Below are 23,238 nucleotides of genomic sequence, written 5' to 3' on the forward strand. Positions count from 1 at the left end.
TTTGGAACATAAGAAAACAAAAAACAACCAATTAGAAAAATGAGAAGAAAAATAATCCAAAAAATGAGTATAGTCAGCCACTGGGACTTCAAGCATTCCAACATTTGCATCACAGGTGTGCCAGAAGGAAAAGAGAAAGAGCAAGAAGTTGAAAATCTATTTGAAAAAAAATAAGGAAAGAAAACTTTCCTAATTTGGTGAAAGAAATATACAGGCAAGTCCAGGAAGCACAGAGAGTTTAAAACAAGATGGCTATGAAGAGGGCTACTCTTTATAAAGCACTTGAACACATCATATTAAAATGCCAAAGGTCAAAGGTAAAGAGAGAATCTTAAAAGCAGCAAGAGAAAAACAGCTAGTTACCTACCGGGAAATTCCCATAAGATTGTCGGCTAATTTCTTAAAAGAAACTTTGCAGGCAAGAAAGGATTGATAAGAAATATTCAAAGTCATGAAAAGTAGGGACCTGTAGTCAAGATTTCTCTACCCAGCAAAGTTATCATTTAGAATCGAAGGACAGATGAAGTGCTTCCCAGACCAGAAAAAAAAAAAAGGAGACCTGGCTGGTGTGGCTCAGTGTATTGAGTGCCAGCCTGTGAACAAAAGGGTTGCCAGTTTGATTCTCAATCAGCGCACATGCCTGGGTTGCAGGCCAGGTCCCCAGTAGGGGGTACATAAGAGGCAACCACATACTAATGTTTCTCTCCCTTTCTTTCTCCCTCTCTCCCTTCCCCTCCATCTAAAAAAATAAATAAAATATTTTTAAAAAGAAAAAGAAAAACTAAAGGAATTCATCATCACCAAACCATTATGATATGAAATGTTAAAGGGACTTATTTAAGAGACTTCCGCCAAGATGGAGGTGTAAGTGGAAACACTGTGCCTTCTCCCACAACCACGTTTGAATACAACAAAGGTTTAGTAAACAAAGACACAGCCAAAGAACAGAAAATTGAACTATACGGAAGTCCGACAACAATGAACCATTCAACCGGGACCAGTAAGAGGGGCGGAGCCAGCAGAGGAGCAGGGTCAGGCAGAAAAGATCTCCTGACCCAGGCATGCAGGCAGCCAGAGTAGCAGCGCGGACCCAGTGAGGGTGCGGGGAAGACTGACCAAGGTTATACATTCGCGCGCAGATAAATCAGCAGAGTGAGCAGTGAGAAGGACCTGGCGGCAGAGGGTTGACCACAGTTGCACATTCACGCTCAGTGGGACAGAATGCAGTGGCGGCGGCGGGGGTGGCAGATGGGACAGCCATTGCTCCTCTTTCACCCTGCCCCCACGTACAGTCACAACCCAGCAACTGAGTTGCCCCACTCTGGTGAACACCTAGGGCTCTGCTCCTCATACGTAGCAGGCAGAAACAGTTCAAAATATGGCTCAAGAAGAACTCAAAGCCCCAGAGCCCATAACTCTAAGTGACCAGGAAATAGCGAACCTCTCAGATGCACAGTTCAAAATACTGGTCATCAGGATGCTCACAGAACTGATTGATTACAGTCACAAATTATAGGAACATATGAAGGCTAAACTAATTGAAATGAAGGGAAATGTACAGGAAACCAATAGTGATGGAAAGGAAACTGGGACTCAAATCAGTGGAATGGACTAGAAGGAAGAACGAAACATCCAACCAGAAAAGAATGAAGAAACAAGAATTCAAAAAAAATGAGGAGAGGCTTAGGAACCTCCAGGACATCTTTAAACGTTCCAACATCCGAATTATAGGGGTACCAGAAGGGGAAGAGAAAGAGCCACGAGTGGAAAACATATTTGAACAAATAATAAAGGAGAACTTCCCCAGTCTGGCAAAGGAAATAGACTTCCAGGAAATCCAGGAAGCTCAGAGTCCCAAAGAGGAACACACCAAGGCACATCATAATTACATTAGCCAAGATTAAAATGAAAGAGAGAATCCTAGAAGCAGCAAGAGATAAGGGAACAGTCACCTACAAAGGACTTCCCATCAGACTGTCAGCTGATTTCTCAAAAGACACCTTACAGGCAAGAAAGGGCTGGAAAGAAGTATTCCAAGTCATGAAATCCAAAGACCTACATCCAATATTGCTCTAGCTAGCAAAGCTTTCATTTAGAATGGAAGGGCAGATAAAGTTCTTCTCAGATAAGATCAAATTCAAGGAGTTCATCATCACCAAGCCCTTATTATATGAAATGTTAAAGGGACTTATCTAAGAAAAAGAAGATAAAAAATATGAACAGTGAAAGGACAGCAAACTCAGAGTTATTAACAACCACACCTAAAACAAAAGCAAACCAAGAGGACAGCTAGATCAAGAGTGGAACCATAGAAATGAAGAACACATGGAGGGTTAGCAACAGGGGAGTGGAAGGAGGAGAAGAGAGGAGAAGGTACAGAAAATAGCATAGACAGTAGGTAGAAAATAGATAGGGGGAGGGCAAGAATAGTAGGGGAAATATAGAATCTAAAGAACTTGAGATACGTGGTCATAAACTAAAGGGGGGAATGGTGGGGGAGGGGTGTGCAGGGTGGAGGGGAATGAAGGAGGGGGAATAGAACAACTGTAATGGTATAATCAATAAAATATATATATATATAAAATTTTAAAAGTGTAAGGTATAAAAGACTATAAGATTCATAAAAATTTTAAAATAATAAACATTTAAAAAAAGAAAGAGGAGGGACTTATTTAAGAAAAAGAAGGTCAGACTTCCAGCGAAGATGGAGGCATAAGTAGACACATTGTACCTCCTCACATAAGCAAAAGTACAACAACAAATTTAAAAACCAAAAAAATAAAACCAGAACTGACAGAAAATCAAACTGCATGGAAGTGTGACCACCAAGGATTTAAAGAAGAAATATTCATCCAGACCAGCAGAAGGGGCTGTGTGGAGAGGACTCATGGCAATGCAGCAGCTGGTGAACCCGGTGAGGATGTGGCTTCTGGACTGGGTGGTCCCACATCCAAGTGCAGATAAATAGGGAGGAACAACTAGGGAGCAAGACAGACCCACAATCCAGGGTTCCAGTGTGGGGAAATAAAGACTCAAACCTATGACTGAAAACATCTGTGGGGGTTGAGGCGGCAGTGGGAGAAACTCTCAGCCTCATAGGAGAGTTCGTTGGAGAGACCCCCAGGGTCCTAGGGTATACACAAACCCACCCACCTGAGAATCAGCACCAGAAGGGTCCAATTTGCTTGTGGGTAGTGAAGCAAGTGACTGAAAACCGGAAGAGAGCACAGCAAGCAGCACCATTCTCTCTCGATCCCTCCCCCCATGTATAGCACAATAATACAGTGATGTGGATTGCTACGCCCTGGCAATACCTGAGGCTCCACCCTTTATACATAACAGGCACACTGAGAGAAAAAAAATGGCCCAAGTGAAAGAACAGATCAAAGCTCTGGAAAAAATACAACTAAGTAACGAAGAGATAGCCAACCTATCAGAGGCACAGTTCAAAACACAGTTCAAATCAGGATGCTTACAGAAATGGTTGAATATGGTCATAAGCTGGAGGAAAAAATGAAGGCTATGCAAAGTGAAATAAAGGAAAATGTACAGGGAACTAACAGTGACGGGAAGGAAACCAGGACTCAAATCAATAATTTAGAACATAAAGAAAAAATAAACATTCAACTAAAACAGAATGAAGAAACAAAAATTTTTAAAAATGAGGAGAGGCTTAGTAACCTCCAGAACATCTTTAAACATTCCAACATCTGAATTATAGGGGTACCAGAAGGGAAAGAGGAAGAGCAACAAGTGGAAAACTTCTTTGAACAAATAATAAAGGAGAACTTCCCCAGCCTGGCAAAGGAAATAGACTTCCAGGAAATCCAGGAAGCTCAGAGAGTCCCAAAGAAGTTGGACCCAAAGAGGAACACACCAAGGCACAGTGTAATTACATTAGCTAAGATTAAAATGAAGGAGAGAATCCTAGAAGCAGCAAGAGATAAGGGGACAGTCACCTACAAAGGACTTCCCATCAGACTGTCAGCTGATTTCTCAAAAGAGACCTTACAGGCAAGAAGGAGCTGGAAGGAAGTATTCCAAGTCATGAAATACAAAGACCTACAGCCAAGATTGTTCTATCCAGCAAAGCTTCCATTTAGAATGGAAGGGCAGACAAAGTGCTTCCCAGATAAGGTTAAGTTAAAAGACTTCATCATCACCCAGCCCTTATTATATGAAATGTTGAAGGGACTTATATAAGAAAAAGATGATGAAAAATATGAACAGTGAAAGGACAGCAAACTCACAGTTATTAACAACCACACCTAAAACAAAAGCAAACCAGGTGGACAGCTAGATCAGGAGCAGAACCATAGAAATGAAGAACACATGGAGGGTTAGCAACAGGGGAGTGGGAGGAGGAGAAGGGGGGAGAAGGTACAGAGAATAAGTAGCATAGATGGTAGGTAGAAAATAGACAGGGGGCAGGGCAAGAATAGTATGAGATCGCTGGATCTCGTCTGATCTCGGAAGAATAGTATGGGAAATACAGAATCTAAAGAACTTGTGACACGTGGACATAAACTAAAGGAGGGGAATGGTGGGGGAGGGGATGTGCAGGGTAGAGGGGAATGAAGGGGGGAAATAGGACAACTGTAATGGCATAATCGATAAACTATATTAAAAAAGGTATGAATAGGTAATTACAGAATAGCCATGGGACTGTTCTGTACAGTGTAGGAAACGGAGTATCAGGGGTCTCTGATCTGTGGCCTGTGGGCCACATGCAGCTCAGGATGGCCGTAAATCTACATAAAACATTGAGATATTTTTTGTGATTATATGTCACAATGCATTTAATATGTGGCCCAAGACAACTCTTCCTCTACCATTGTAGCCCCAAAATGTCAAAAGGTTGGACAACCCTGGAGCCAAAGAACTTATACCCATGACCCATGGACACAAACAGCGGTGGGGGATTGCCTAAGGGAGTAGGGCGGAGGTTGGAGGGAGGCAAAGGGGGAAAAATTGGGACAACTTCAATAGCATAATCAGTAAAATATAATTAAGAAGATATTTTTAATTGTAAAAACATACACATGCATGCAAAAATATAGATATGCATAAAAGAAAAAAAGGAGCAAATCTGGTCTGCAGTGACTTCCTAATAGAACATTGCACCGTTGCTCAACATGGTCTATATCCGAGGCAGATTCCCTCCCCCCGTCCCCACTCCTCCCCGTAGTCCTTGGCCAGCCTCTCCCTGTGCAGTGCCCTCTACCTGGACTCTCCTCCTCCATCTTTGCTCTCCCCATTTCTACCCCTTCCTTCCCTGACTCCCCAAACCATATCAGTCATTTGCTCCCAGAGACAGCATGTGCTAGTAACTGTGTGGCCCACTGGATGGACTGCCAGCCTCTTGAGGAAGCTATCAGATTGCCTTGTACCCTCAAAGGCAGTGCTGTGGTTCAGTCAACACTCCCTGAATGACTCCTACCACCCAGAGGGAACCAGTACTCACAACGTGGTGACTGCTCATCTTTCCAGAGGTAGTGGATGGGATAAGGTCTCTGAGCCATAAAGAAAGCACAATTCGAGGATTTCAAGGAGGTTCACTAAAATGCATACCAAGGAAAGCAACAGGAGAAAACCACATCATTCACAAAGTGTTCATATGGGCTGATATGGATGGAAGGGAAGTGGCCTGATTGGGTTTGTGATCTGGTGGCTGCCTATGATGTGAGCAGCGCTGGGGCCTGGCTGCCTCAGGGCCACCCATGGGAGCCCCAGGACATGGGTGTGTTGGGCCTAGACTCTAGCGCCTTCCCATACTAACAGGAATCCATGCCCCTCTCCCTTCTGAGGAAAGTGGGCCAGGCCAGGCCCCAATCCACACAGGGCAAGGGCACCTGGCCTGGGAAAGCGGTTGGAAAGAGGCCCACCCAGGTAGTCCCCAGTGGCGGAGGGGACATAGGGCAGGGTAAAGAACGCCAGGCTCAGAGTCAGGCAGACCCAGGTTTGAGGTCCAGTTCAGCCTCTTCACTAGCTTGGGCTTCTTAGGCCACTATTTTTACCAACGGAGCCTCAGTGGCATCCTCTATAAACAGGCGAAAACACCTCACAGGATCATTAGGATGAGAAAGAGTACCCTGCTTGTAAAACACCTGGTGGGCAGTCTGCAAATGCGGCCTTTATTTTTAGCTACTTTTCATAGACTGTCTCTACCGAAAAAGGTTTTGTGGACTTCTATGTAACCAGCAGGGCCAGTGGCGTAGCTCTCTGCTGCCCACAGATTTTGTCTTCCGGTTAATACCCACGGCAACATGCCACTGCGGAGCCTCCCCTCCAGCCCTGGGGCGGCACAGAGACCCTCAAAGCCAGCTGCACAGCAGGGTAACTTGAGTGACTTACACTCCAGGACAGACACCACCCATTATCGAGATTCAGAGGGACCTGTCCCCAGGTGTGGCCCACCTAGGTATGCCAAGTCCTAAATGTGAGGCCCTCGTAGAGCTCGCCTCGTCATAGAAACCGTCAGGATCCACAGTCACTCCCAGGGGCCGTCATCGCCCTCCTCAGAACCGTCTGGGAGCGTATTCCGTGTTCTGGAGTCCACGTCAGACATATCTGGGATCCCTGCAGCGGACACCAGCGCGTCCGTGTGCCTGCGGGGTGCACATGCTGCCCGCGCCAGTCGGGGAAGACACCGCCCCCTCCAGCGCGTCTCGCCAGCGTGTCCCACTGAGACGGCCCATCACTTAAAACCGAAACTGCAGCACGCACATTTGAAGACCCAGGTGGGTGGGCAGAGTGGGCGAAGGGATCAAGAGGTACAGGTTTCTGAATATAAAATGAATAATTCATGGGGATATAATGGACTGTATAATCACTATAGTTGATAATACTGTATTGCACATTTGCAAGTAGCTAGGAGGGTAGATCTTGAAAGTTCTCATCACAAGAAAAAACTTTTCTACGTTCAATGTACGGAGGCGGATGTTAACTGGGCTTCCTGTGGTGGCCGTCTTGCAGGTTCTACAAAGACTGAGTCATGATGGTAGGCGTCTGACACTGACATAACACTGTGTCATTTCTACCTCAGTGAAACCAAAATAAAATACAACTGTCCTCCCAATAAATCCCATTTCTTAAAAAATCACAGTGAAATATTAAAATGCAGCTTCCCGTTACTCAGTATGCTGCTTTCCTGTAGACACTGGGCTGTTTTATTAAGCACTTTGAAGTTTTCTTTGATGAAACGCCCTTGATGAAAAATTACATACACCTATGAATGTTTCATAATTTTACTGAAAACCTTGATTTTACTCATGTTTTGGGTTGTCACCTAAAACTGTGGGTATGGCCCTGGCCAGGTGGCTCAGTGGTTGAAGCATTGTCCTGTACACCAAAAAAAAGATTGTGGGTTCAATTCTTGGTCAGGTACACACCTACTTTGTAGGTTCGATCCCTGCTCAGGGCGTGCACAGGAGGCAACTGATCAATGTTTCTCTCTCATATCTCTCTCTCTCCACCCCCCCCTTCCTTCCTCTCTCTGAAATCAATAAACATATCTTTGGGCAAGGATTAAAAAAAAACTGTTGGCATGAAATAGGGCCAGGCTGAGGAATTGTTGCTGTTACTTCGTTTTGCTTTGTTTTTTAGGTGACATACATCAGCAGAAGACAGGAACTTTCATAAAGAAATCAGGACTGGCTGGTATTTGAAGGATGGTGAAGGGCTGGCTGTCATTGCCCATGATTGTTTAAGCGGCAGGCCACACAGCCAGCCCACCTAGCAACCCTCTGCCTGAGAGGCTGCCCTGTGCCCAGCCCTCGCACACAGCTGTCCGTCTTCCAACAGCACACTTCTGCTACTTCGGAAAGGCAGTTTCCGGCTGCTAGTCTGCACTTCTCACAGATACGGAGAAAGGTTTGGGGTCCTGTGCCTCAGTAAATAAGAAAAATGCTTTCCTCAGTGGCTGTTCCAGTGACTTAGTGTTCCTTCCCATCCTCTGCAAGAATCACCATCTGCTCTCCCAAACTCTCCTGGGAAGAGCATTGCAACCACGCCGTCCTAATAGCAATGCTGTGGAGAGGAGGGGCGCACCTTCTCCTTCCTGCTCCTCATCCCCACCCTGCAACCTTCTCCACGAGCCACATAGCCCAGACATCCTGGGGGGCATGTTTCCTGCCCCTTTCCTGCAAGACAGGGACCAACCTCAAAAAAGATCCTCAAGAAGACAGGTCCCGTAGGTTTGGTAATGTGGCTTCCCTCTCCCTGGGATGGGGTGGGGGGCAGCACACAAGGGGCCTCACCCTCCGACTTTCAGTCTGAGTCACACTGGTACACTTCCCTCCTCTTGAGCCCTGAGCTGTTTACAAAGCTCCTCCTATCCACAAAGCAGCCCCAGAGGGCTGTCCTCTGTCTAGGGGATGTAGGATGGCTGTGCTCCAAGATTTTCCTACCAAAGACCCTTTTAAACAGGGGACTGATTTAAGCTATCTGATGATCAAGGAGAGGGCAGGGTTGCCTTTGAGATAGTGTTAACACCCCCTGTCCAATAAACAGGCTTCTGGTGAATACTGGCCCTTCCGTTTCCTTCCCTACAGGTCCCTCCCTCGGCTGGTCGTGATGGTAAACGTGGCAGGAGCACCCACACCCCTTCCAGGAACCCCAGGCCTCATTTTGGGAAACACTTTCACAATTAGTGTCTTTTGGGAAAGAAACTTCTACTTGCTTCTTAAAACTAATCTGATTTTTTAAAGTTTATTTATTTATTTTTAGAGAGAGGGGAAGGGAGGAAGAGGGAGAAACATCAATCCCCTATTGGGGACCTGGCCCACAACCCAGGCATGTGCCCTGACTCTGAATCAAACCGGCAACCTTCCGGTTTAACAGGCCCGCACTCAATCCAGTGAGCCACACCAGCCAGGGCTAAACTAATTTGATTTTTCCAGAGGTAATTTCATCCTGCATTAAGGGGAGGCCCACCCCAAAATAGTCCTTCCTAATCTTTCCTTTAAATGACCCAGGAGCCCCAAACATAATTACACCGCAAGCATATTTTTAGGAATTCTTTATTTCTAACATTTACAATTTTCACTTTAAATGCAAAATAGCTGATAAAAAGAAAAAAAAACATTGAAAAGCATATCATACTGACCCTTTGCCCCATAGACAGACATCGGCCTCTGATATTTGCTTTTAGATAATTAGGTAAAAAAATAAAAACAAGCTTAAAACTATTATTTCTCTCCAAAATACAAAGTTGAGGTATTTATTTAACAGACATGTGGTCTCCAACCAAACACAGTCTCTCCATCAGTGAGCAGCCTGGCTACATGCTGCTCCACCCCTTTCCTGCCAGAGCACGTGTCCGCTGGACGTGTGCCCATGAAACCATGTCTCTTCATGTATCATTAAGGCCACGAAGTAACATAGAATGCCAACCATAATTGAAAAAAATTAAAATTAGCAAATACAAAATCATTAAGGTTGCCATAGAAATGTACTGGTGCTAGCACCAGACCACACAGAGGAGACGATGTTGGAAGGACCTAACTCAGGGGATGCTCAGCAGCGTCCGGTGCAGCACCTGGGCCAGCTGGCCTTCCAGCCAAGCCCCAGGGCCCGCCTGGGAAAGCTGGCTTCTGTGCTCCTGCTCCAAAGGCCCCACGGTTGCCCCTGCGTCTCCAAATTAAGATAAATTTCCCACCAGTTCCGCCTGGAGCTGGATGCCAGACTCCTCCCCAGCTGACTCGACCTTATAGGAGGCAACAGAGCTCAGCACTGAAGCAGGAAGGGCAAGACACTCCTGGACGTCCTGCAGGAAACCCACGAGCCACGGTCACTCCCAGCCTGCTGCCCTGGGCTCTGCTCCCCACCAGGGCCCTGCCACCCCAGACCCACCCAGCAGCAGATCCATACCTCCCCCTCTCCCCAGGAGAGTAGGGGAATGAAAATGAAGTGAGCCCAGAGCCTGGCAGGAAACCACAGGGCCTAGGGCTCCATCAAAACAAAGGGCTCTCCACGTCACTCATGGCTTCGTAGATGCAGCCAATGCTACCCCCTTGGCATCTGAAAAAAATGTCTTATTAATGCTACAAGAATTAAGGACCACTTTAGTTTAGACTTTGAACCAGCATATTTTTAACTTTTCCAACCCAGCAGGATACACTGTCATGTTTAATATAATTATCACACCCCAACATTTCACATCTGACTGTGTGGCAGATTGCTGCGGGTATTAGGTGAGTAACATCGTCATTGAGGATAAAAGGCACATGATCTGCAGAGCACAGGTAAGAACGACCTGCAGGTTGAAACACGAGGTGACTGACCCTAGACTGGAGGGCAGAGAAAGCTTAGGTGTATGTATACTTGTGCACACTGAGAAAAGCCCACAACCCAGAGAAGAGAAATACTTGTCCTTCATTTACACTAGCTTATAAAAATGTAAGGGGGGAAAAACCCTGTTCAATACAGGAAAAAAAAGTGGTTCCATTACAATAATAATGAAAGCAAAAACAGTTTGGAGATCAAAGCTGCCTACCTCTCAGTAATCATGAGTTATCTAATTTCACATCTTCCACCAGCACCTCTGGCTTTGGTAACATCACTTGTGGGTAAAACTTCATAAAGAGTTAAAGAACCGTGGGCACAAAATCACCCTTTCTCATGCAAATTTTCATTTTGTTAATATTTCCCTTTAACAGCATTTTTGCTGTTCTCAAAGAAACTTTGTAGGAAAAGCCCCACCTGCCAGGCCTCTGTCAGCTTAAGGAAGCTTCCTGAAGCAGCAACAGGCCTGCAACCGACAGACAAAGCCAGCAATGAAAATCACTACCCGCCCAAGATAGTAACAGTCTGAACCTCGCAAACAGTAAATAAAGCACAGTCATTTTCATCCTTTGCCACCTGTCTGGTACCGATGGTTGTTTTTCTAAAAGGCTGGACTACTACTACTACTTTACCAGTCTGTGGTCTGGTAAATTTTTGGTTACACAACTGATTTGAATCATATTTCATTCTGGGCACCCGTGGTACATGAAGGCACTTGTCTGGGTAACCACTCTCATCCTTGAATTTTCGAAGCCCGGACAGGAAAGTTAGCTGAAGTGGTTAGTCTCAGAGACACAGGAGACATTTAGCTGCAGCTTCAATACTAACTGAACTGAATCACATTCAAGGAACTAAATAAAAAGAGGTCGGCACTGGGGGGCTTTTCAATGAACCGCCCTCCCACCGATGAGGGCTGTCGGGGTGGGGATTTCCAACTGCCCCTGCTTGGCAGCGGTGGGCAGCGGGCTCCCCAGCGTGGCCACCAGGAGATGGACACCATGCCCTTCACAATGGCAGTGAGGAGTAGTAACAGCTGCTTTCTCCCAAATTAGAGAAGAAGCAGGCATTTTTCTTCACTTTTCAAGACAAAAAAACACAATTTAAAATGGAACCAGAGTCTATTCTCTAAGAAAGGAACAGCACTTTTCACTTGACTCGGTTGCATGCCGAAGTCACTGGGCTTCTCCCCAAGTCATACACCTACCCTCAGCTAGGATGGGATCCTCCATCCTCTCGAGAAGAATAGTCAGCAGTTCTTTGAAAGCAAATTAAAACACATTCCTGTTGGGTTTTTCTGTCTTTTCAGATAAATATGTCCTTCCCTGTCACTCAGGCTCAGGTGAAAACAAAATAAACAGGGCAGGAGTCGAACATTTTGATCTCCCTAGTGGCAGGAGCGCCCCCTCCCCGCCCCGCCAGTCCTCCCTTTGGGGGGAGCGAGGGACAGGGCCATAGAGAACACTGGTTTTCAGAGGTTGTGTCTCCTTCGGCCTCTGTCCCTGAGTCCCTGCTTCCTCTCTGCTTCTCTCCTCTCCTCCTGAAGTCCTGGGATCCAGAGAGGGAAACTGAGTCAGTGCAGTTGCTTCTGGATTCAGCAGGTGCCTGGGCTAAGATTCACATTTAGCAAAATGCTAATGAGGAACTAATTACAATTCCGCTTCAAACCATCTGGTCCTGAGACACTATTCGCCTCCCCTCTCAGCTGTTTTTCCAGCGTGGGGAGGAAAGGCAGTTGAAAGCTTCCGCAGCCCGGGCGGTGGGAGAAGAGCCGTCCTCAGGCCTAGAGAAACTAAAATGAGAAGGCACTTCGGTTTCAAGAGTCTGAGCTAGAAGATGAAACTGTGCAGTGGGCCAGGAAAGAGGCAACTGGAGGTCTTTGGATGGAAATCTCTCCTATCTCCTCAGGGCACAGTTTGCGGAGCTGTGTCACACATGCAGGTGGCCGGCAGTTTGTCCACACAAAGCCGGGGTCTGAGGCCTCTGCAGCCGCCCTGCTCTGCCCACCTCAATGTCCAGGGGACTCTTGACACCCTCTCTGCATAGGCCCCAAGTTCATTCTAACCCCTTTAAGCGGGGCTTTAGAGAGGGGTGGTTCAAAAACTCAACCACCTCTTCCTTCTGAACAGGCATAGCAAACCTATTTTCATCCAGTGTTGAACCTTTTGTGAGGCCCTTCTGTTACAGTGAAGCCAGAGGCCCCACACACCAGAGCTGAGTTGGAATGACAGTGACAAGCCAGCATGTGCTTTGTCATCAACACAGTTCATTCAGCAGGTGTGACACCCCAGCCTGCCAGACGCCACCCAGCCAGCTACTGAGGGAAGAAGTAATCTCTGTTGCTGACGTCATAAGGGCTCTGTGGGCCCCTGGCATCCGGTCGGCTGTCCCTCGAGGTGTTGTCTGACCCAAGGCTGCTGGGGGACACTGGTGGGGAGATGAGGGGAACAAGCACTGGTGTGGGCTTGGGCCTCTCGGGGACCAGCTGTCCCAAAGAGTAAGGTGGGTGCAGGCTTGTCTTGCCTTCTTTCAGAGCCTGTAGCTTCCACGTCTTCTTGAACCTTCACACAGACACACAAAGACAAACCACACAGATGTTTAGCTCCCCCTGTGCTGCACCCAAGTAAAAAACACCAACAGCTGGCCACCTGGTGGCCTGGCAGCCCCAAGTTCCAGCTCAAAAGAGTGATGACTATTCATTCCATCGCCCGCTCTTTCATCACTAGGCACTACACAGGACTCCGAGGAGCTGGGGTTCCAAAAACATTCCAAGAGAATAGGTATGTTTTAAATGTACAGTTGGAGAAACTGAGGCACACGTGGCCATGAGTGTTCCTTATAGCAGCGGGAACTTAATTTGTCCTGTTCCAGAGGTTGCCCATAGGCACACATCAGCCCCAAATTCACTTACTTAAAAGAGACAAAGAGTGTATTCTTTAGTGGGGAAAGGAAATGGGCCTCTCAGTGAAATTAGGGCTGGCAGGAGGCACATAATTTGCAGCCGCCATTTCCCAGCAGGAAAGGGGCCGCACTGCTCCCCGAACAGCACAGCGCCGGCTCCTCTTGCTCCCAGCAGCGCCCCCTGCTCAGTGCTCCCTCACCCGGGCCACTCCCACCACACTGGGGGTTCTCATGGCTCAGCCGTGGCCACCACTCGGGCTCAAGTGACTCATCTGACAGGAAAGTCAAAGTTAAACAGGAAGGAGATAGACATCTCTCTGATCACAGCTTCTCTCACCCTGCTCCCTTCTGGGCCCAAAGCTGTGAAAAGTCACCTGACGGCCCAAAGAAAGATGAGATGATGATAGTGATCTTTAAAGGTACAGTCAGGTCTCCTTCCTAAGGGGCCCTTTGACTGTGCCACTGCGTGACTGTGTGACTGTGCGACTGGCAACTCCTCTCCTCCCTCCTGCCTCCCGCTTTGTCACTGACTAACTTACTGCTGCTGGCCAGCCCCCCACAGCCAAAGCAAGGTGGTCTCCCCACCAATGTTGGCTACTCCCGGAAGGGCCTGGAGGCAGGAGGGGAAACCAAAGACGAAAACAAGGCCTGGGGATTTTCTTGGGTTTCTTTTTATATTGACAGGCTATTCCTGTGTTTGTTTTGATAAATAATTGATAGTTGGCACCAAATCTGCCAGTGGCTTTTAGCCTGTCATCCCAATGAAACAAACAACGAACGTATAGAATGTTCCCGAGGGCTTCACCAGGCAGGCATTAGACAGGGAACACAGCAGGGTCCCACGGGAGCTACGCTGGGTCCTTGGATGGAATTCTCTGCCCCCCGTGAGAAGAAGGAGGCCAGAGTCATCACTTGCTGGATTCCAAAATATTCGAACTCTCTGGCCCAGGAATTCCACTGCTGGGAATATGCTGTGAGGAAATAACCTAGCTGTGGAAAAAGCTTTATGCACAAAGATGTTCAATATAATGCTTTATATAAAAGCAAGACAACCCCCCAAATGCCCCATCACAGGGGGCTGGTGAAGTGAACTAGGGCACGTCGCCTGATGGAGGCGTCTGCAGCTACAGAGGTGAGGCTCGAAAAGACTATGTGATGTGAAATATGCTTATGTTGTAATTAATGCTGAATTTAAAAGGCAGAAATCAGAGTTTTAGGTTCAGAAAAATTCATCATAGCTACATAAAAGCAAACAAGAAACTATGCAGAGGGAAAGACTCCGGAAACTCATTACCTACGAAGCGCTCTCGCGCTGGGTGCGGCTGCAGGGCTGTGCTCACCCGCAAAAACTCACGGGGCCGTGCTCTCGCGAGGTGCGTGCCTCTCTGCATGTCTGTTAGACTTCCTCCACACGTTTACGTTTTAAAAATTAACAGTGCCTCTCTTTGCATAATCTATGATTTTTTCCTTGTCAAAATACTTAGCAAATGGCTAGTATTTAGCAAATATAAAATAGCACAATTTTTTAAATCTCTATTGATGTTATTTAACCAACATGGAAAGCAGTCTCCACCCTCAGTTTTTTTCAAAGCAAACTGGATAAGTAACTGAGAAAAATGAGCTCTCCTTCTCTTGAAATATTTTGGGGAAGGAATGAGACATTTCTGAGCTCAAAGGGCCTTTTGGACCAGCCAGCCTGAGCATGTCCATACAGGCACAGCCCTGCGCCGACCGGGGTCTGGGGAGGCCGCGAGATGGCCCAGGGCAGAGAGAAGGAAAGACAGACAAGCTGTCACCTCGGCCTCCACCTTTTATCTAGTTTACATATTTGGGCTTCAGAATGATTGTTCAAAGACAAAGTTTCTATAGCTGAAAGAAAGTTTGAAAAGTAAAAATATTCATAATAACTCATTCTTTTTATAAAATAAGATAAAAAAATTAAGACCCAAGAAGAGGGAAGGGACCCCACCCCCAAGGCCATCTGAGAGTCCCTGCCCCCGATGAAGGCAGAAGAGTCTGCCAGTTTTGAAATGTTGGAGTGAGACTATATTCAGTACAAAATTCTCTAAATCAAAGGTACATACACAGAGGAAGTCCTCACCTAGGTGACAGTCCATTCTGCACAGATGTACAGAAAAAGAATTCTCTGCTCTGGGAGCCCCACTTTCCCCGAGCAGCACAGCCCGAAATGAACAGAGAAGTGGCAGAGCCTGGGGGAAGGGTGGGGAGGACTGGTCCCCGTAAGTCACAACAGCCACTTAGGAAGGTGGCCCACCTTTTTGAATGGCATACTTAAATTTTTAAAAATTATCACTGGTATTAGTGAAAAATATTTCAGAAACTACCATACTTTGCTTGAAATACCAAACAAATGCATTAAGAAGAAAAATGTAGTACCATGGACTGTAAGGATGTACCTCCACCCGCCGCTCAGTCTGCCTGTCGTAGTGCGGCCATCCCAGCGGTCACTGCAGTGGGGCCATTTTGGCAATCCTAGACTCCCACGGGGTCTCTGGGTTTATACTTTTCTCTTGACATGAAGGACTTGGGGAGTAAAGGGAATTTTCATCACTTGAAATAACCGGCCTCTTTTCAAATAAATTTGCTTTATATGGGAGAAGATGGAAACTCGCCAGGCTAGGAAATAAATTACAGATATGTTCCCAGCACAGGGCATGGAGCCTCTAGAGACCCTGGCTGTGCAGCAACCAGCCAGTGCTCAAGCACTATCAGCACATGAGCAAACTAGGCCCATGATGAGCTCTGTGACCAGCTGCAACCCAATGCTTCTCTGCTAGCGATTAATAGCCCAACAGCACGGCATTGCTTGTAAATGGCACCACTGGCCAATGGTGGGCTGATAGGACCACCTGGATCTACCTATTAGCTGACAACAGGCAAGAGTGGTTATCTGGGACTCTCAGGACGTGGGTTCCAGCCCTGGCTTTGCTAATAACAAACTGTGTGTCCTCGGGCAAGTCATCTTGCCTCTTGGGGCTATTTCCTCATTTATAAAATTAAAGAATTCAACTAAATGGCTCTGCTGTCCTATCCATAGAGCAGAGCTTTGTGCTTGGATCTTGACCTCGCCACTAGTAGCTGTGACCACCCCACCTCTTTCAGCTTTAGTCTCTTCATCTGTCAAGTGGAAATCATGATATTTACTCTACGTGGTCTGTGGTGGGCTATGAGAAAGGCCTACCGAAGCCCTAATGATATTGAAATAGAAGTAGGACACAGAAGCAAGTGCCTGAGGTGAGAGCAAGGACCCCCTAAGAAAGCAGTAGAGGACCCCTGAACGCTGGCCCAAAGGTGTGATGGGCAGTGAGTTCCAGCTTCTCCAGGGCACTAACTCTGCTCATGAGGAACTTTATCTTCTGCACACCACTTGGACAGTTTGAGCACCACTTTGTTGGAAAATCAAGATGAAAACAACCCTGGACACATTGAGTCATCATTGGCTAATCCTCCAGCCCAGAACACCTGTGGTCAGGCTATTTCAGGGTCACTGTGAGGACCCAGTGAGCTAACCTGCAGAAATCTCTCTACCATGGTCTTACCCTTCTTTCCCAAACACCAGCAAACACAACCTCCCACAATCACCAGCGAGAGTCTCTTGAAAGTTATACATGAGGCAAGAGAAAGGAAAGACAGAAGTTTTTCTTCCATTGCATTATCATTGTCAAGGTCAGGCCACAGCCTGACTTCTTGTAGGGCTTTAGTACATGCAAAAGTGCAAGTTCTGCAGTAAAATTGTGAACAGTGGAAATTTTCTCTACTGCCCATTCATTGAGAGCACTGTTAGCTGGTTTTTCTGCAAGCTTGTGAGTCAGTGGCAAAACCAATGGCTAATGGAGAGACGGAGTGGGATGAAATGGGCACAGTGCTACAGCAGCCAGGGCCCCAGCTCGGCCTGCGTGTTTCCTAACCATGGCCAGAGGAGACAGGGAATGTTCCCAAGGAGGTCTGACCATGCACCTGAGATTTACCTGTGTGCATATTGGTGCTTCCCACATGGTACCTTAATCACCTTAGTGTGCGGCTCTTTGAGGAGAGGAAAGGCCACATTTACCTCACAGTCCCAGAGCCCAGGGTTTTCTTCAGTGTCTAACACTCTCCCTCTGGTTTTCACAGCCAGGTTTTCCTGGTGCCCCTCCCCCACCCTCGGCCCCTCTCTCAGCTCCTCCTCCTCTACACAGCTGTTCAACGTTGCAACCCTGGAATTCCCCCGGGTGCCGTCACCGGCCCTGTCCCCATCCTCTGCCATCTGCACACAGCACTGGTCAGAACTGTCCACCAAACATGTCCACTTGGGGTTTTCACAGGCACCTCAAACTCACTGGCCCCAAACGAGAATCATTGTTTTTCACTCAGTGGCTCTTCCTCCAGCGTTTCCAATTTTAGTGAGTGACCCCACCGTCTGCCCAATTGCTGCAGCCAGAAACTTGAGGGTCAGACTTGACTCTTTCCCCTCCTTCCTTTTCTTCATCTAATGTCATCAAATCTTGTCAATTCTACCTCTGAACTATACGTTGAATGGTCCGTGGCTCTCTAACTCATCGCCACTGCCCCAGCACAGGCAAAGCTGGCTAGGTAAGAAATAGGAGAACACCCTGGTCCACACCCAGGACCCATCTCACCTCAGGACGATGCCAATGCAAAGGAGCGTCCCAAAGGCCAGGCTTCCTCCAGCCACCAGGAATGTGTACAGTGGGATTGGAGAATCTTGCACTAGAGAAAAAAAAAAAAGAGGAGCAGAAAGAAGAGAAGAAAATAAACCACTCAGCTGGTGCTATCAAGTCTCAAACGAGCCCTGGCTGGTGTGGCTCAGTGGATTGAGCACCAGCCTGGGAACAAAAGGGTCTTGAGTTGATGCCTGGGTTTCAGGCCAGGTCCCCAGTAGGGGATGCGTGAGAGGCAACCACACACTGATGTTTCTCTCCCTTTCTTTCTCCCTCCCTTCCCCTCACTAAAAACAAATAAATAAAATCTTTTTAAAAAGTCTCAAAGGAACCTCACCCCCAGAGGAGGAAACAGCTCTGCTAACCAGTAGGCCACTTGCCAGTTTTCTGGCCAAAACAGACTCCCAGCAGACTCTGACAGACCCCAGGATTCTGCCACTTGGCAAGATATACAGCTCAAGCTCACAGCTTCAGAGACCTGTGGCCAGCCACAGACTCCCGCTCACTTTCAGAGTGGCTTTTCTAGTGGCATTCAGCCTGTCCCCACAAGGTACAGAGGGTCAAGAAGTAGGAAGTTTGGGGGACCTCACTGATGGCAGTTCCATTGAGGACAATGTCAGGGAGGCTCAGTGCCTTAAATCAAGTATTCGGGTCCAGTGTTCTCCATAGGGCATCAACTCTTGCCCGCCTTCCCACTTGGTACTGAAGCCCCAGCCTTAAGATCTTCATTCACTCTTCTGCACGCCGTTCCCTCTCCTCCCAGGGCTCTCTGCACACCTCTCCCCCAGAATGCTCCTCCCGCCTTCACTACCCCGCTTCTGTCCCGTCCCTACTTGGCCTTTTGGTCTCAGATGAGATGAGGTCGCTTCCTTTGGGCTGTGACCCTACTTCAAATTGGGTAAATGCCCTCCTGGTTACACCTCCAGCTCTACCTCCAGTCTAAGTCCCGGGAAAGCAGGGACCACGGGAGTCCTTTCACTGTTACTCCCCCTGCAGTAGAGCATGTGCAGAAGAGCAAGGAGGGCAAAGCAAGTGAGAAGGAGAACGGAGGAGGCGCAGTCTGAAGATAGGAGGCCTGGTCCCGTAGAGACTATGGCCTTTGATAGGACTTTGGCTTTTCCTCAGGGGAACATGGTATGAACCAGGAGAGCTTGGGTTTGTGTTTTAAAAGCTGTTTTGGCCGCTGGTTGGAAGAGACTGTTGCAGTGGACCAGTGGGCAGCTCCTAAGGCTTCACAGGATGAAAGACGGCATCGGCTGGATCGGGTATTGGCAGTGGAGATAGTGAGAGATGGTCAGCTTCTAGGCATGTCTCAAGGTCCAACTGACAGGACCTGACAGGGAACTGGACCTGAGATAAGAGGTAAAAAGGCCTGATCTCCAGGGTCTGAGCAACCCAAAGAATGTGGTGCCAGTTACTGAGATGAGGAGGATGGAGAAGAACAGATTTGGGCTGGAGAGGCAGTGAGGCACCCAGTGTTTCAGACATAAGCTTGAGGCTTCTAGTAGGGCATCCAAGCAGACATGTGAGCAAGGCAGTGGATACATGAGCCCAGGTCTTGGTGGAAAGGTCAGGGGTGGAGGTATAAATCTGGGAGTCATCAGCTGTTTTTAACTACAAGGGGCTGGATGAGATCACCATTGAGACTGGGCAGAGGGTCCCTCCTTCATAATCACCCTTCAGCTTCTGCCTTACCCTTCTGCCGTCCCCTCCATACCATTCAAGGTGCATTTCAAATGGCACCTCCTTGAATTTTCTCTGATTCTCCCAACTGGACATGCCCTCTCAAGTCTCTAAATTTCATTAACTTTATCTATGCCTCCCTTTGGCCTGGAACCCACTCTGCTCAGTTACATTCACTTTGTCAGAGACTCTGGCAGAGCAGAGATGGGTTCAGTTCCCTGGGAGTCCCCAGCCAGGCCAAGCTTAGCCCGAGGGTATTGGGCAGGTCTGCTCTGGGTGCACTGCCTGAGGTGGGGCTCTGCCACAGACCGTGCAGCTACGTCAGGGGCAGGAGCCCTCAGGAAGCCCAACAGCCATTGGTCAGAGCTCCCTGAATACTGAATCCACAGAGTCTGGACTCCAGGAGTCCCAAACAAATAGTAAAACAAACACGGTGCCTGTGGTCTTTTTTTATGCAAATGTGTAAGTTTGCCTGGTCTTGCAGGTAGAGGGAATCAGAAACACTGAAACCAGGGGCTCTCAGAACAAAAACCATCCTCCCTGTGCGCCCATTTCAGACCCCAATCACCTTGTTTGTGGCATATTCATTTGTATTCCAGTCAATTGTGAAACTGTTTGCTGATCTGTCTCATTACACTTGTGGTCCTCTTATAATATTTTAGCTGTGATATCAAACTTGGGCATATATGGTAATAAAAGAATATTTCTGCCATTGGTGCTTTTCATTAAATAGACAGGCATCTCCCAACATCTCCAAATAAGAAAGAACTTTCTGCAGAGATGAGCCTTTTGGGCTCCTCAGGTCACAGGAACATAAAACTATCCAATGCTTACCTGGGAAGCTTGTCGCATTTGCAGAATGATTGAGAGTATTTTCATCATCTTTACCAAGAATAAGTGCCTAAAAGAGACATTCATCGGGTAAGCCCGTCTCTGCAGACTGCACCATCACTCAGGACTCAGCGCTGGCACCACCCCCTCACTCCTCAACACACCCCCCCACCCCGTTACCACTTGCCTGAGCCATTCCTTTCTCTCAATCGTGAACCTCTTCAGTTCTGACTCATCACTTTCAATGTTTGCACTGTTATTTGCATTATTTGTACCTACACCTTGCCTACTAAAGGTGGGGAGTGTAAGTTGTCCTAGCGGCCTGACACCAGGCCATACATGCCACTGCTTACTGGGAAAATCACAGGTTAGAAGCCTGGATCCACCACTTGCTAGCTATATGACCTTGGACAGATTTCTTAATCTGAAATTAACTGGGATTCCACCTGGGATCTCAGTTAATGTAAGGATTGAATGAGATCACAGATGCAAGGCTCAGCCAGTGCCTCGGCAGGTTCTCGGTCAGTGTTGATGCCCCTACACCCTGTGTTGGGAGCTCTCTGGCCCCAAGGGCCTGGAATCCACCCTGGAGTTGCTTCTGCCAGCCCTGGACTCCTCTGTGCTGCCCAGCTCCAGCCAATTTAGCATTTGGGGATTGAGAACCAGGGAGGAGAAGCAGTTAAGTAGAAAATTGGATTACTTGAGAATTTGTTAAGCAGCTTCAGAGGTAATCCTCTTCCCAGACCATTATGACACCAGGAGTCCACAGGGAAGGGCTCAGAGGAACTAAATCGGAGGCTCAAGCTAAGTCTCCTGTGTAGTAAGTGGCAGAGCTGAGATTTGAACCGAAGGCTGCCTGGCACCGGCCACAATGCTAACCAATAGGTGCTGCTGCCCTGACCCTTCCACAGAACATTAATCAGCTTACCTCCATGGAGGGAGACACCTCCACCGTGGTCTCAGTTGAAACACTCACGGGCTCTGTGGATAGAAGAAATAATCATTATTAGTGATGCATGGACCCTGAGGTCCTGTCTGATGGGCTGCAGAAGCAGAATAAAGTTCATCGCAATGTTATTTTAAAAAGCATAGTGTTGGAAATAACCAAACATCCAACCGTAAGGGACTAGCTACATAAATTATGACATAGCCATACATTGCAATAGCTTTTAAAAATATTTTAGAAAAATGTTGAGGACATGCCACATTATATTAAAAATGCAAGGCAAGAAAACTCCAGCCCTGGCCAAGTGGCCCAGCTAGTTGGAGCACTGTCCTGTCCACCAAGAGGGGAAGGTTACAGGTTCAGTCCCTGGTCAAGGTGCCCATGGCAGCAAGGAGCAATGTTTCTCTCATATCAGTCTCTCTCTCCCTCTCTTCCTCCCTCTCTGAAATTCTAACATCGATAAAGATATATAAAATCATAACCTTGGGTTTGGATTAAAAGCAAAAAAAGAAAAAGAAAAAATCCATATAGTTGATTCCATAATTTCAAAAGAAACTTATTTCCATCTCTGTTTCCTGTCTGTCACATTGTTCACCACAGGCACATACACACACAGGAAAAACAACACTTAAGGACACACAGCACCAGACGTGAGCATTGCTCCCGGTTCAATTAGGGTGACAGCAGCTGACACTGCTGTGTGACACACAGGCAAGTTGTCAGGAGAATAAATCCGGACTTCTGCCAAGATGGAGGCGTAGGTGGAACACTGGGCCTTCTCCCACAACCAAGTTTGAATACAACAAAGGTTTGGAGAACAAAGACGCAGACAAAGAACAGAAAATTGAACTATACAGAAGTCCAACAACAATGAACCATTCAACGGGGACTGGTAAGAGGGGCGGGGCCAGCAGCGGAGCAGGGTTGGGCAAGAAAGATCCCCGACCCCAGGCGCACAGACAGCTCCTCATTGGGCTGACCCAGTGAGAGCTTGGGGAGGCAGGCTAGTTGCGGTCACACATTCACCTGCAGTGGGACAGACCGCTTGGCCCGCGGTGGCAGCGAGAGGCAGCAGAGGGGGCCCACCATTGATTTCCTTTGGCCCCGCCCCCACATACAGTGTCACAACCCAGTGACTGAGTGGCCTGGCCCTGGTGAGAATCTAGGGCTCTGCTCCTCATCTGTAACAGGCACAAACAGTCCAAAATATGGCTCAAGAAGAACTCAAAGCCCCAGAGCCCATAACTCTAAGAAACCAGGAAATAGCAAACCTCTCAGATGCACAGTTCAAGACACTGGCGATCAGGATGCTCACAGAACTGGTTGATTTTAGCCCCAAATTAGAGGAACATATGAAGGCTAAACTAATTGAAATGAAGGGAAATGCACAGGAAACCAATAGTGATGAAAAGGAAACTGGGACTCAAATCAATGGAGTGGACCAGAAGGAAGGAAGAAACATCCAACCAGAACAGAATGAAGAAACAAGAATTCAAAAAAATTACAACAAGCTTAGGAACCTCCAGGACATCTTTAAATGTTCCAACATCCAAATTATAGGGGTACCAGAAGGGGAAAAGAAACAGCCACAAGTGGAAAACTTATTTGAACAAATAATAAAGGAGAACTTCCCCAGTCTGGCAAAGGCAATAAAATTCCAGGAAGTCCAGGAAGCTCAGAGAGTCCCAAAGAAGTTGGACCAAGAAAGAACACACCAAGGCACAACATAATTACATTAGCCAAGATTAAAATGAAGGAGAGAATCCTAGAAGCAGCAAGAGATAAGGGGACAGTCACCTACAAAGGAGTTCCCATCAGACTGTCAGCTGATTTCTCAAAAGAAACCTTACAGGCAAGAAGGAGCTGGAAGGAAGTATTCCAAGTCATGAAATCCAAAGACCTACATCCAAGACT

At 47.4% G+C, this 23,238-nt stretch overlaps 1 protein-coding gene across 2 annotated transcripts in view; it reads right to left on the reverse strand.

Moving 5' to 3' along the window:
- Positions 1-9,191: 9,191 nt before the first annotated feature.
- Positions 9,192-23,238, reverse strand: part of IL6R (interleukin 6 receptor) — a 53,654-nt gene continuing 39,607 nt past the window's right edge. Inside the window, exons 7-10 of one of the 2 annotated variants that reach the window (XM_037050650.1) lie at positions 21,307-21,359; positions 20,382-20,448; positions 17,823-17,913; positions 9,192-9,368 (exon numbers count right to left, since the gene is read on the reverse strand). In XM_037050650.1, the coding sequence (XP_036906545.1) occupies positions 9,353-9,368; positions 17,823-17,913; positions 20,382-20,448; positions 21,307-21,359 (227 nt within the window). In that variant the 3' untranslated portion in view covers positions 9,192-9,352. Of the gene's footprint in view, positions 12,843-17,822; positions 17,914-20,381; positions 20,449-21,306; positions 21,360-23,238 lie in introns of both variants that reach the window. The other variant, XM_037050649.1, reaches the window with a different exon arrangement.

The sequence above is a fragment of the Sturnira hondurensis genome, unplaced genomic scaffold, assembly GCF_014824575.4.
Source record: "Sturnira hondurensis isolate 20B ecotype Veracruz unplaced genomic scaffold, ASM1482457v3 Scaffold0006829, whole genome shotgun sequence".
Lineage (NCBI taxonomy): Eukaryota > Metazoa > Chordata > Mammalia > Chiroptera > Phyllostomidae > Sturnira > Sturnira hondurensis.